At 40.4% G+C, this 13,061-nt stretch overlaps 1 protein-coding gene across 1 annotated transcript in view; it reads left to right on the top strand.

The window, feature by feature from the left end:
* Positions 1-13,061, top strand: part of atp10a (ATPase phospholipid transporting 10A) — a 252,799-nt gene that overhangs the window by 26,885 nt on the left and 212,853 nt on the right. Inside the window, exons 2-3 of the mRNA XM_069891894.1 lie at positions 4,597-4,920; positions 10,897-11,091. Of these exons, the coding sequence (XP_069747995.1) occupies positions 4,652-4,920; positions 10,897-11,091 (464 nt within the window). The 5' untranslated portion in view covers positions 4,597-4,651. The remainder of the gene's footprint in view (positions 1-4,596; positions 4,921-10,896; positions 11,092-13,061) is intronic.

Below are 13,061 nucleotides of genomic sequence, written 5' to 3'. Positions count from 1 at the left end.
ACACACACACACACACACACACATTTTATCTTACTGGTACAGTACCACCGCTGTATGACTTTACACGGAAAACAATTTTTCCATATCTTGTGTACATTACCATAAAGGAAATCTTGTTCTGACTGACCATGTTCCTGCCTTGCACCATCAAATTTCCCTCTATTCCCATGCTATTTCCCTGTATCCTGATGCATCAAGCCCCATCTTTTCCCCATTCCTGTACTAGCTCGCCTCCACTCATCCACGCAGAATTTTACTATTCTCATCTTTGATTCCAGATCCATTCTTGGCCTTGTCATTCGTTATCTCTCTGATGCCATCTCTAGCCGTTTACATTGTTCTAATATTGGATCCTTGTAGATCATTTGCGTTGGAGCTCCCTCTTTAAATCACTACATTTTCTCACCTCTCTTTCAGCTTTCTTCAAACTTACTTCTTTGGTTGCATGTTCAGTCATCCTTTTACGTCTCAGTATCAAGTATCAAGATGCTTTGGGAAATTTTACTTCAATGTTCTAAAGATATTTGGATAGATATAGGATAGACTTAATGCAGCCTCGTCCAGAATGGGAGTTGAAGGGTTAATTCTGTACTGAGTGACTCAGACTCTATAAAGGTGTGATGTAAAGATCAATTCTTGAATTTTCAGAGGTAATTTTCAATTACCAAGCTAATTTGAGTTAATTTCAGTTGTTGGATATGCCTATTGAGGAAAGGGTTTGTCAAGATTACTCCCGGAGGTGCTGGAACAGACTCTCCTTTTCCCTATCCATTTGACGATTCTAACTGCTTGAATATCTAATCCAATTAAAGGTTAACATCTTTCACGTCTATAAAAGCCCATCCAAAGACAAACTGATGTCACCTAATGATTCAACTAACTTCTCTGAAAGATTCTGATGACTTCATCATATTCCAATAGTTTCATATTTGCTTTTACTGAGAGAAACATTTTACAGTAAAAAACCCCTGCTCTCCGGCACCTATGGGGATTGGTAGGTGTCAGATAAGTGAGTTTTCCAGTGGCTTGGGACTGCATGTAGTTTGAATGGAGAACTAACTGCGAGGTGCACCAATTTTAAACTTGCGTGTTTTTTACTAATTTATTTTCCGTGATTTTTTTGCTGGTTGCTTGACGTTGCCAGTTGCTTGAATTCCAGATAACAGGGATTTTACTGTGTTTGCAGGTTTTTGGAAATGAATTCAAATTCTGCCACAGCGTGATTTGAATTTACATTTTCGGATTTACAAATCCAATAGCATAAACACATCAGTACCTTTTAATCAAAATAATAAAGCAGTATTACACCACCTGAACACTTTGGTCTGGCCTCATTCTGTGTGTGATCTGGGAGCAAGAACCTCTCTTGAACAATTTTACTAAAAAGTAGAGTGGATGTGTCAAGCAGTGGAAAAGTGTTCCACCTGCTGGACAAATCTATTGAAGTCCTTTTGCTGAATGGCATATTTATTAATGTATTTGATGTCCAGGCAACTTGCAGATTTGAACAGTGTCTACGTAAGTGAAATATTTTGCATTGGTCTGTGAATCCTACAAGGCTTTGTTTTTCAGCCACAGCAAACACAATGGTTTTTCACAGGCATCTGTGACTGCAATGCATCACTGTGAGATTCCGATTATGCTCTGAGGCACTGCAGATCCGGTAACATCGAAATGGAAAGTGTTAGGTCTGCTTTGTTCATGAATGAGTGAGACAAACACCAGACTGAGTCGAAATCAGGGTTCTTTGTTCTTTATTACCGGATTGTAACACTTGCAACTAACAATGTTAGTCGGAGAATGCATTCTGCCGTTATCAGCAAAATGGTGATTTTTTATACCCTTGGATACGTGCTTAGAACATCATCATATCATTACTTGTCCAATGACTAAAACTGTTGCTATCCTTTCCCTGCTAGCTTCCTGCCTCTCAATCCATCAATGTCTCTCTTATCTTGTAAGTACAAGGATGCATTCACATCTTGTTACAGCCCTGCACAGGGTAACTCCTTACACATTCCCATCTCATGATGTTTTACCTTACAAAAGTTAACCCACGAATACTGCTAATTTTCACAACATCACAGCACGGTGAGCGGGGCAGACACCACGACACTATTACAGCTCCAGCGACCCGGATTTGAACCTGACATTGCCTGTAAGGAGTTTCTCCATTCTCGTGTGTCTGCGCGTGTTTTCTCTGGGTATTCTGGTTTTCTCCCACCTTTGCAGGTTAAATTATGCAGCATGGCCTCCAGGGCTGGAAAGGCCTATTACCATGCTGTATGTTTTTTTAAAATAATCTGGTTCAGGCACATGACTTGAAGACAGGTAACATTTTTATTTTAAATCATTATTATATTTAGTAATAGAGTAAAAAGTGGTAGGACATTTAATGGGAAACTGATGACGATTGTTCTTCACTCAGGGTTGTGGGAAATATGGAACATCAGTGTGTAGTGGAGGGAACTGCTCTCTCAACATTTACAGAGCATCTAGATGAACATTTGACTCCTCAATGCAGAGAAGATTGCAAACCAAGTGTGGCTAAAGAGGATATGTTTAGATGGGTACTAGAAATTCGACATTGTTAAGGTGGGCTGAAGGGATTATTTGTGGGCTCTCCAGCTCCATTCTACGCTCAGAATTTCACCATAGAGGTGTTTCCTTCCTGCTTGGATGGCAACAATTTTCATTTGCTGCTCATTTTCATATGTGGACACAACCATTGGAGTTATCCCCTTATCAAATTCCTGTCCTTGGAAGCAACTTGTGTTGCACGCAGTGGATGTGGAAATTCGGGTGATTTGTCACGTGAAGGGTTTATAACTCATCAGAGCCTTGCGATTTAAAAAGATGGCAAGCTTCTTATATCGGAGTCTTGACTCGCTTCACCACCAATTGCTGCATCAGCCTTCCTCGACTACTCAGTGTAATAGTAAGAATGATGAGTCAGGTACAGAAATGAGGTGCAGTCACTAACAGACTGGCGCAGAGCCAACAACCTGTAACTGAACTCTAATAAAACAAAAGAGATGGTTGTCGACTACAGGAGGCCCGGGGTAGGGGGGGGGCAGGTGGGGGTGGGTCACTCTCCACTGACCATTGACGGCTCCACTGTTGAGGTCGACAAGAGTATCAAGTTCTTTGGAGTGCAGAGAATCTCACCTAGTCCCTTAACACCAACTCCATAGCCAAGAAAGCCCAGCAGCACCTCTACTTTCTGCGAAAGCTGAGGGCAGTTCATCTCCCACCCTCCATTCTCACCACATTCTACAGAATGGAGGACCATCGCCTTCCCAAGATCGTGTTCTATGGCGAGCTCTCCACTGGCCACCGAGACAGAGGTGCACCAAAGAAGAGGTACAAGGACTGCTTAAAGAAATCTCTTGGGGCCTGCCACATTGACCACCGCCAGTGGGCTGATCTCGCCTCCAACCATGCATCTTGGCGCCTCACAGTTCGGCGGGCAGCAACCTCCTTTGAAGAAGACCGCAGAGCCCACCTCACTGACAAAAGACAAAGGAGGAAAAACCCAACACCCAACCCCAACTCACCAATTTCCCCTTGCAACCGCTGCAACCGTGCCTGCCTGTCCCACATCAGACTTGTCAGTCACCAACGAGCCTGCAGCAGACGTGGACATACCCCTCCATAAATCTTCATCCACGAAGCCAAGCCAAAGAAGAAGATATTGAGAGCGTTATGAGCAATTGCATCACCGCTTGGTTTGGAAGCTGGACCACCTGAGACCATGAGACCCTGCAGAGGATAGTGAAATCAGCAGAAAAGATCATTGGAGGCTCTCTTCCAACCACGACGGATGTCTTCAACACACGATGCACGCAGAAAGCAATAAGCATTATGAAGTACTTCACACACCCTTCATGTAAACTTTTCTCCCTTATTTCCAGATTGGGCAACAGTTTTTTCCCCCTAAGCCTGATTCCCAGAATATACGTGGATAGTGTTCCATGGACTTTTATTGTATATGTCTTAATATTTTAACTTCTATTTTAACATATTTGTCTGCTCCATGGTCCTGGAGAAACGCTATCTCTTCTTTACCATGCAATGCATGGTATAAACGACAAATAAAAGTGACTTGACTTTTCAAGAGACTTCCAGCTGTGTTGAAGCTCACGCATATTCTATCACCGGAAAGCCTTCACTAAGAATATATAGTGGCTTTTAAAAACATGCTCAGAATTTCAACCTTTGAAAATCCCAACCATTACAGTGAGAATATTTATCTGAGTGGAAAATACAGGAAGGGAAATTATTTCCACCTTCTGGTTTCATGGCTGAAACATCTGTTGATTTACTGTCTACAATTTGCATTTGCTGCAAATTTAACATACTGTGTCCCAAGGTACATGCTTCTAAAACAGCGGAGACCAAATTCTGGAAAAATTGAAAAGGGAGCAGGTAGTCATTGGGATAGGTTGTAGAAAGCATGCAGAAGGCACATGACTCGTCCATTTATATCTTGAGAGATTTTTTTTCATTCCTGTAACATGCTGTGATAAAGGTAGCTATTTTTAGCTGAGAAAATTAAATGTCAACTTTATTATTATGTGTTTCCTTCCCCTTTAGTGCTGCTTTTCGGGGCACTGAGAGAATACGATGATTACTCCATGAAACGGTCACTATGGCAACCAGACATGAAAGACCCAGTTGCTCCAGAGTTTCTGCTGCGAGAAATCTCTATTACAGAGTCTGGAGAAACCCCTTCAGCACACGAAGCTATACAAGGCTTGAGAATGAAGTTCATGAGCACAGAATTGTGATTCCAAATCACAGTTCCATCAAAGGCAGCCATTTTCACTGTCAAAGACCTTATCTTGGGAATGAGACCTGTACCACCAAATACACACTATTGAGTTTTATACCGAGGAATTTGTACGAACAGTTTCACAGGTGCGTATGTTTTTATTTTGCTCATGGGTCTTCTGATTCTGAATAATCCGGTCTCTCTTTTATTGACCTACTTTTCTTGACTTGCTTTAATGCAAAATGCGGCCAAGTCTGAACAGGCTAAGTTATCCCCTCTAATATTTTGTCATCGCTTTCAAGAGTCAGGAATGAGCCACGTTACCCCATCCAATCTTGCCTCACTCCCTCGCTCCTGTCAGACCGAGCCCATGAATATTGTTATTCCCTCCAAAATTATGCATTCACTTTCAGAAGCTGATAAATGGGTAATACTTCTCTCTCAAATCCTTCCTCAATCCTTTCATCTCCCAAGGACTTAATCCATGAATAGAACTCAAGCTTGGTCGAAGAGACAAGCTTTAAGGAGCACCTCAAAGTTAGAAAGAGAGACAGAAAGGTGGAGTGATTTAGAGCAGTAATACCCGAGACTGACATTGGGAGCTAGAACTTAGAGGACAATTAATATCTAGGATAAGCAAGAGGTAAAAAATTACAAGATCACGGATCTCTCTTGCTTCCAGGGCAGGAGAGAATTACAGATGTGGGGAACAGGAGGGATTTTAAAACAACAATAAGATTTTTAACATCTAAAGCACTTCATTTTTTTTCAAGATGAAAAGCCGTGTAGAGTTGATTCTGGCAGCAACAAAACCAATTCACCTTAAGAGGCTACAGAGTTAGACTGAATAAAAAAAGCAGTGTTGAAAGAATTTAGAATTGGTTTAACTGGACTATTTTTGCAACCCATAAGGCCTTGCAAACTTTAATGGAAACTGAAATATAACAGAGACAAAACAGACTAAAATTGCTTCCACAGAGTCTGTTGTGTACAAATCAATTGAAGACCAGACTGATCAAACTACTCACAGATCTCTTTGCTAGATACAGAATCACATGCTGTGAAAATGAATGTTTGATGTACTGTAAATCTCCTTTCTGTCATTTTAAACCACATCGCATTACAAGACCATGTACTTACAGGGGTAACCGGTGATCTCAAAGCACATTTGATGTACACTTCACTTGGCTAGTATTGATTTTGCTTCCTGCTAATTATCTGACCCTATATTATCAATGGGAGAGTTTGGCAACAGGAGGCTGAAGCAGTTCTTCCCTTTTTAATATCAAACAAACCACAGGTCCTTCACACCAATTATTTAACAATGGGAGAAAGACAAGAAATTTAAGTAATGCCTCCCCATGTTCAGAAACTCAGCAGGAATATCAGAGAGAGAAATCCATTCTTTGTTAATGAACTAAATGTAACACATTCACTTTGCACTCCACCTCCCAAAATCTTGTTCCATTGAGGTCAAGACAGAAAAATGGGCCAACGGACTAGACAAGTTTCTTCCATAAGAACATAAGGTAGGAGAGGTCCATCTGGCCAGTTGCGCCTGATCCACCATTCATGGCTGATCTGATGATAGGCTCATCTCCACCTTTTCCCCACTATGTAAAAATCTATCCAACCTTATCCTAAGTATATTAACTGAGGTCGCCTCCACCGCTTCAATGGGCAGCGAATTTCATACTTTCACCATCCACTGGGAAAAGCAGTTCCTCCTCATTTCCATCCTAAATCTATTATCCTGAATCTTGAGGCTAAGACCTCCAGTTCTAGTCTCTTCCACCAATGAAACAACTTACCTACTTCTTTCTCATCCTATAAGATCTCATTTGATTCTTCAAATTCCAATGAAGACAGCCCCAGATGATTCAATCTCTTCTCATAGGCTAAAAATCAACCCGGTGAACATCCTCTGCACTGCCTGCAAAGCCAGTACATCCTTCCTCAAGTAAGGAGACCAGAATTGCATGCAGTACACCAGATGTGGTCTCACCAGTACCCTCTGCACTGCAGCACAACATCTATTCCATTTGCCTTCTTGATAGCCTGTTACTCTTGATCCAACTTCATCAGTCAAATGGGTTTAAAAAAGACATTTCTGCAAAATATGTCTTTTCTTCATCTCTCTAATGGTTCTTTGTCTAATAATCTGAAACATATTTCTCCTGGTTATCAGCACTTCTGCCAATAGAACCTGGATTATCTCTGTACATAATGCATCTCAAACTCGTACTTAAACTTGGTGTATAGAAAAGAGTTAATATAGGTACTGTCATTCTCCCCATGCCCGTGTGAGTTTCCTCCATCTACTTCAGTTGACTCCCAGGTTCCAAAGATGCATGTGGTTAATAGGTTGATTTAACCACATGGGTGTATTTGGGCGGCACAGGCCCATGAGATGGAAGGGCCTGTTACTGTGCTCTATCTCTAAATCCAAGAACAAGTAAACCAGACCTTCTCTTGGATTTGGTGCTGAAATATTACAGAGTAGGAAAGGAGAAGGGATGCAGCAAAGAACAGCTCTACTGTACATTTCTGTTGCGGAGCTTGTTACAGCATAATGATGCCAGAAACATGAGATGAGACACATTGTTACGATGATAAATAATGCAGCAAAATGTCCTTTTATCATGAGACTAACAATTTAATCTGATAGTATGTTATTGTAACATGCACTTCCTAAAATTGGAGGAAGGATTAAAGGAAAATCTTTATGCATTCACCCTATTATAATACCCACTCTTGGGCACAAATCAGATGAAAGGTGCTTAGATAATGAAAGTTTTAACACAGAAATGCTGGAAGAGCTCATCAGATCTCGCAATTTTGTTATTGCAATCATATTTATTTACCTCCTATGTATGCTGAATTTCTCCAACATTTCTCTGTCTTTACTATAATTAAAGCATCTACAGACATTTGTTTTTCACCCCTGATGAAAGTTTTACCATGGCCACTAGAGGTCTCTAAATTCTTGTTCCAATTATTTCTGGTGCCGAACTCTTGCATGTGTAAGCCATATAAATGGACAATTTAGTAGCAATGAAAAGCTCTAATCTTGCCAATTCATGAATCACAGGAAGAATAAATCAAGATGACATGATAGCTGATAGATAGGTTACCCAAACTGAATAGTGGTCTCTGGAATTCCTAATGAACGGGGTATTTCCTCTGCTTTACAAGCCGCTGTCCAATTTGTAAACTAATAGGAAGGTGCATCCTTTGAATACCTTTCATTTCTCAGGAGAATCTGGCCTATAGTTCAGAATGTCCCAAATTATTTTACAGCCAAAATAATTGCCACTGACAGGCAGATTTGGTTACTGTGTACTTTGTCAGCATGCATTCAGCAAACTCATAATTCCAAATGAAAAAATGGAACTGATTGAGTAATTCTACTGCCAATAAAGTCACATAAGCAGCATAAAAATAAAAATGCTGGAAGCACTCAAGAGGTCCAGCAACCATCAATGGAGTTAGAAATAGTCATAATTTCAGTTCAATTATCCTATCAAAAGTAAAGTGAGAATATGAGTATATTTTAAATTGCAGATAAGAGCAGGGAGGAGAGAACAGAAGGGCAGTCTCTGGGCACTAAGAACCAAGAACTAGCCCCCACATCATAACCAAACCCACTGACAAGGACAGTTCTGTTGAGGTTGAACGCCAACTCCTAGACACCTCTTCATTGTTCCCTCTAGATCACCATCACTGAAGATCAGACCACTGTCTCTAAAACAACATTGACCCCATTTCCATTACAGCCAAATTGTCCCCCAAATGCAAGTCCATTTTTACTTTCCCCCTGTAGAGCTCGTCGAAAGAATCAAAGACTTGTTGATCCAAACCAAGGCTTTTATTAGCAAAAGACAGGAGCTCTTCACAGGTGGCCGACCAGTCTGGAATGATCCGACCTGGCTAGGGACGCAACCCTTTAAGGCCCAGACAGTAGGCGTGGCTAAGCTCTCAGCCAATCGCTGTAAGCACAGTCTAGATACAGTAACTATATACACTATATACATTGGTGATAGATCTGTACCATCACACCCCCCAAGATAAACAGGACTGTTTCAGCTGACTCCTGTCCCACAATATATTTCTTGCTTTGTTGCTCCATCCCTTCTTCTTTCCTACTTGTTTTCATGACAGATGTGACACCCTCTGTCATTTTCACATTTTCCAATTTCCTGGTCCCCATTGTCTCGACTTCAATATGGACACCCAGTCCCTCAACATCCACATCAGCTGGAGGTTTTCTCCAGTTACCCCAGAGACCCAAACTGTCCTCTCCCTCCAATCACTTGACTTCACATGGTTGAAATTATTCTTATATTGAATGACATCTATGCCACTCACTCACTCCAAGTCAAAGGTGACTTGCATGAGAACTTGCATGAAGCTAAGCTGTACTTGTCTCAGTGGATATGAGAAACAGTCCTTGTTTCCGTCCCCAGAGTCCATGCACATTTGTATAGCAAGTATTGATGGCAGTATATTGTCTCAGGAATTAATGGACAGATTTCTGGTGTGAAGAATTTTGCATCATTTGAGTAATAATCTTTTACTGCTTATACTTTGGGAGTTCTGCAGTATTGCAAGACACTTTTTCACAAAATCTATCTTCAAACTATTTTCTGGGCAATTGGAAACTTCTGTTGCTCCCCTAATACTCAGAGCTCAGACATTCTATCATCTTTGCTGCAAATTTCCAACCTGTTTTCACTCTTGCAAAGATGAGTCATATTATTTTCTCTTCCCTGCTCTTTCTTGTTCCATCTGGTCCCAATTCAGGGGGGAAAAATTGGTGACCAATGTAAGCAACATTAACTCCTAAAACAACCTCAACGACATCATCTCCCACCATCTTCCTATAAGGGATCTATTTAATTTCGGTCTTCTAGCTTCATTGCCACCATTATATCTGTTATGGTAATAAGACCTGCCAAAACTTCTCTTTCATTTTCTTCCACCATATCCTCCCATCTATGATCGACAGGGCTCCCAATCACACATTCTCTATTTCCTGTACTTCCGCTCTCTCCCTTCTTATCCCAGTCACAATGAGGTTAGGCTTCTGCTTTTCCCCATTTTCCATCCCAGCAGCTTGGATTATCCTCTTTAATTTCCTATACATCCAATGGGATTGCACCACTAAATGCACCATTCCCATCCTGCCCTTCCACATTCAGTTTTCCAAAGGGCCCATTCCCTCAGTTACTTCTTGCTCGACTCTTTTTTTCCAGCTCTAATCACTTCTGTTCACTCTATCAAACTTTGGAAAGCACACTAACTGGTTGTATCGCAGTCTCATTTGGTAATCCTACTGACCAGGAATTCAGAAGGCTTCAGAAAGTAGCAAACATAGCCAGGTCCTCCCATTGAATGAACACATCAATGTGAGGTGCCGCTCAAGAAGCCAGCTAATACCATCATCCTTGCAGCTACATTCAGGAAGAGAGTACAGAAATTCAGAACCTCCAGGTTTAAGAATAGTTTTTTTTCAAAGAACCGTCAGTCTCTTGAAACCCCTCCCCCCCCCCCACCACCACCACCACCTTTACTGCCCTGATCATAAACTACTCAAGCAGCATAACATAAAGAGAACTGACTGAACTATTGAAACCCCACTTCTTTACTTATTGAACTAACTCTAACTGTGTCTGTTTATTATCCATCTATCTTTATATGTACTATTCCTTTCTGTACTGGGGTAATTTAATGTGTACTGCTGGAGTTTTTTCTATTAAAAAAGCACCTGTTTATCTGCAACAAGTAAGAATTTTGGATTATAAGTACATTGTACAATGGAACCCCTGGTGTCTGGCACCTATGGGGATTGGTAAATGGCAGATAAGTGAATTTTACAGTTTCTTGAAATAGTATGTTATGTGATTGGGAATCTAATGGTGAGGTGAGCATATTTTCAACTTCTGTATTTTTTAACTATTTAGTTCTGTTATTTTTTTTTGCCAGTTGTTTGAATTCTGCATAACAGAGGTTTACTGTGTATGGCAATAAACCTACTGTCATTATAATTAAACCTGAGTCAGTCATTTGCTTAAAAATCGTAACAGGTCATTTTACCTCATCCTCAATTCTTATGTTCACAGATGCGCCAATATCTACTTTTTGCTTTTGGCTCTACTGAATTGGGTTCCTGTTGTCGAAGCATTCAGGAAAGATATCACCATGATCCCATTAATTCTTGTTCTGGCTTTGGTTGCAATCAAAGATGCTATTGAAGACTTTCAAAGATATAGATTTGACCAAGCACTCAACCATCTAACAACAGAAGTGTGGGACAGGTATTTAAACATGATTATTGTGAAGTTTGGATGCATAACACTCTTAAAATACAAAAAGGTTTTTAAGAAGTTATCAATAATTATATAGTTCATCTTATCAAGACCATTATTTTTAATTGGAAAATTGTAGCTAATCATCCTCAAAAGGGAATGGATGACAGCCATTAAATTAGTTGCCTTCTTTTCAATGGGATTTCTGGACACTTTGATTAATGGATAATTTAATCTTGTTTGAAGCCTCTTTCAAATTATTCTTATAATCTGCATTTTTTTTTGTGTTTAGCTTCAGAGAAGTAGCAAAGGAGGAAAACTCATCGATTCCTCACCTTCATAGAACATCACAAATTCTTTGTAAATTGCAGTTGCATTTGTCATGTAGACGATATGTACAAATCATACCAATAGCACATTTGGTAAATGACTGGCAATGGTCTCATGTTGAGTGAGAGATCTAGCCTCTACAAATAGTGAAAAGTGTCCTCATGGCACTTGAAGAGTAGAAAGAGCTTCAATTCAATTAATCTGACATGTAGCACCACCTGAACTCCGGAGGCTTAAATATGATTACTTAGGGTGATTCCTCAGCGTTCTACACTGTCAGGAGAGCTATATTTTGGATGAGATGCTTCTAAACAGACCCCCTGCGTTCTAACTCTAGTGAATATAGAGGATCTCAGCCTCATGGCCCCTCCAGCCTTCTCTGCCTCTCATCAAGATCATGGCTAATTAGATCTTGCCACTACACTGAGTCACTTTGCAAGTCTTAATTAACAGCTGCCCTTTGATCAGCTTTTCTAAAACAGAATTTCCAGCCACTTCAAAGCGGATCAGAGGAGTTATTCCTGGTGATCTTGTATATTTCCATCTTAACCAAGATGGTCTGGTCGTTATTCAATGCAGTTTGTAGAAATTTACTGTGCATAAATGGCTGCACTTCATTGACTCTAAGTACTTTTGGCATTCTGAAGAAGTGAAAGGACCTATATAAATGTAAACTTTTTTTAAACTTTGAAAATCTGCACCAACTTGTCAATTGAGGTTACATGCTCTGTCAATCAGAGTTAAATTTTAAACCATTGCCTTCTAAGCCAGAGAGAATAATGTTCAAAGTTGCATCTCTTATTGTCTCAAAGAGTGGAAAAGCTTTATTCTTCATGCTATACATACAAGTCAACACATACTTAAGTACAGCAGGCAGGGCAATATTAAAACACAAGCGCAGGCTATAGTGATATAGTAAGTAAAAAGTGCAGTGAAAAGTGTTACTAGGACAAATTACAGGATAATAGAGAAGTATGGACATGAAGAAGATGTTTCCAGTCGTGAGAGCGTCTAGGACCAGAGGGCACAGGCTCAAAATGATAAAAACATCCCTTTAAAATGGAGATGAGGAGATTTCTTTTGGTGGTGAATCTGTGGAATTCATTACCACAGGTGGAAGAGGTCAAGTCATTGAGTAGATTTAAAGCGGAGAGCGTGAAAAGATAAATACACAGCAGCCATAATTTGAATGGTCTAATAAAGTACCACTGCGAAGCCTCATCTTTTACAATGAAGTGTCTATACCAGTGGAAAGGTATTAATAAATAAAATTGTGATATACTTTGCATCTATGGTTCAATGTCAAAAGGGAATCTTGCAGAACGAACCAGCATAAGCACCAGGATTCAAGCTGCAAGATCCCAGGGAACATGTACATGCATCCACATCCACATCTCAACTGTTACTGCGGTGTTCTCAACGCACTTCCACCTTCTCCCGCATATCTGCTTCCATTTTCTTGCAAGGTGCACAACGATGGAAAGAAATGCAAAAATTATCGCAGGTGCCAAAATAGATTGTGATTGTGTCTCCCATTCCTGCTTTCCCCTCTATGCCCCCATGTCAAACTCAATACTCTCTGCCATAAGCAAAAAAATGTTCTTGCTTTCTGCAGAATCACGCCTACCCTGATTGTCATCAGGATGGAT

This window comes from Narcine bancroftii, chromosome 7 (assembly GCF_036971445.1).
Source record: "Narcine bancroftii isolate sNarBan1 chromosome 7, sNarBan1.hap1, whole genome shotgun sequence".
Lineage (NCBI taxonomy): Eukaryota > Metazoa > Chordata > Chondrichthyes > Torpediniformes > Narcinidae > Narcine > Narcine bancroftii.
The sequence above is the reverse complement of the archived record's forward strand: the minus strand, read 5'-3'. Positions and strand labels throughout refer to the sequence as shown.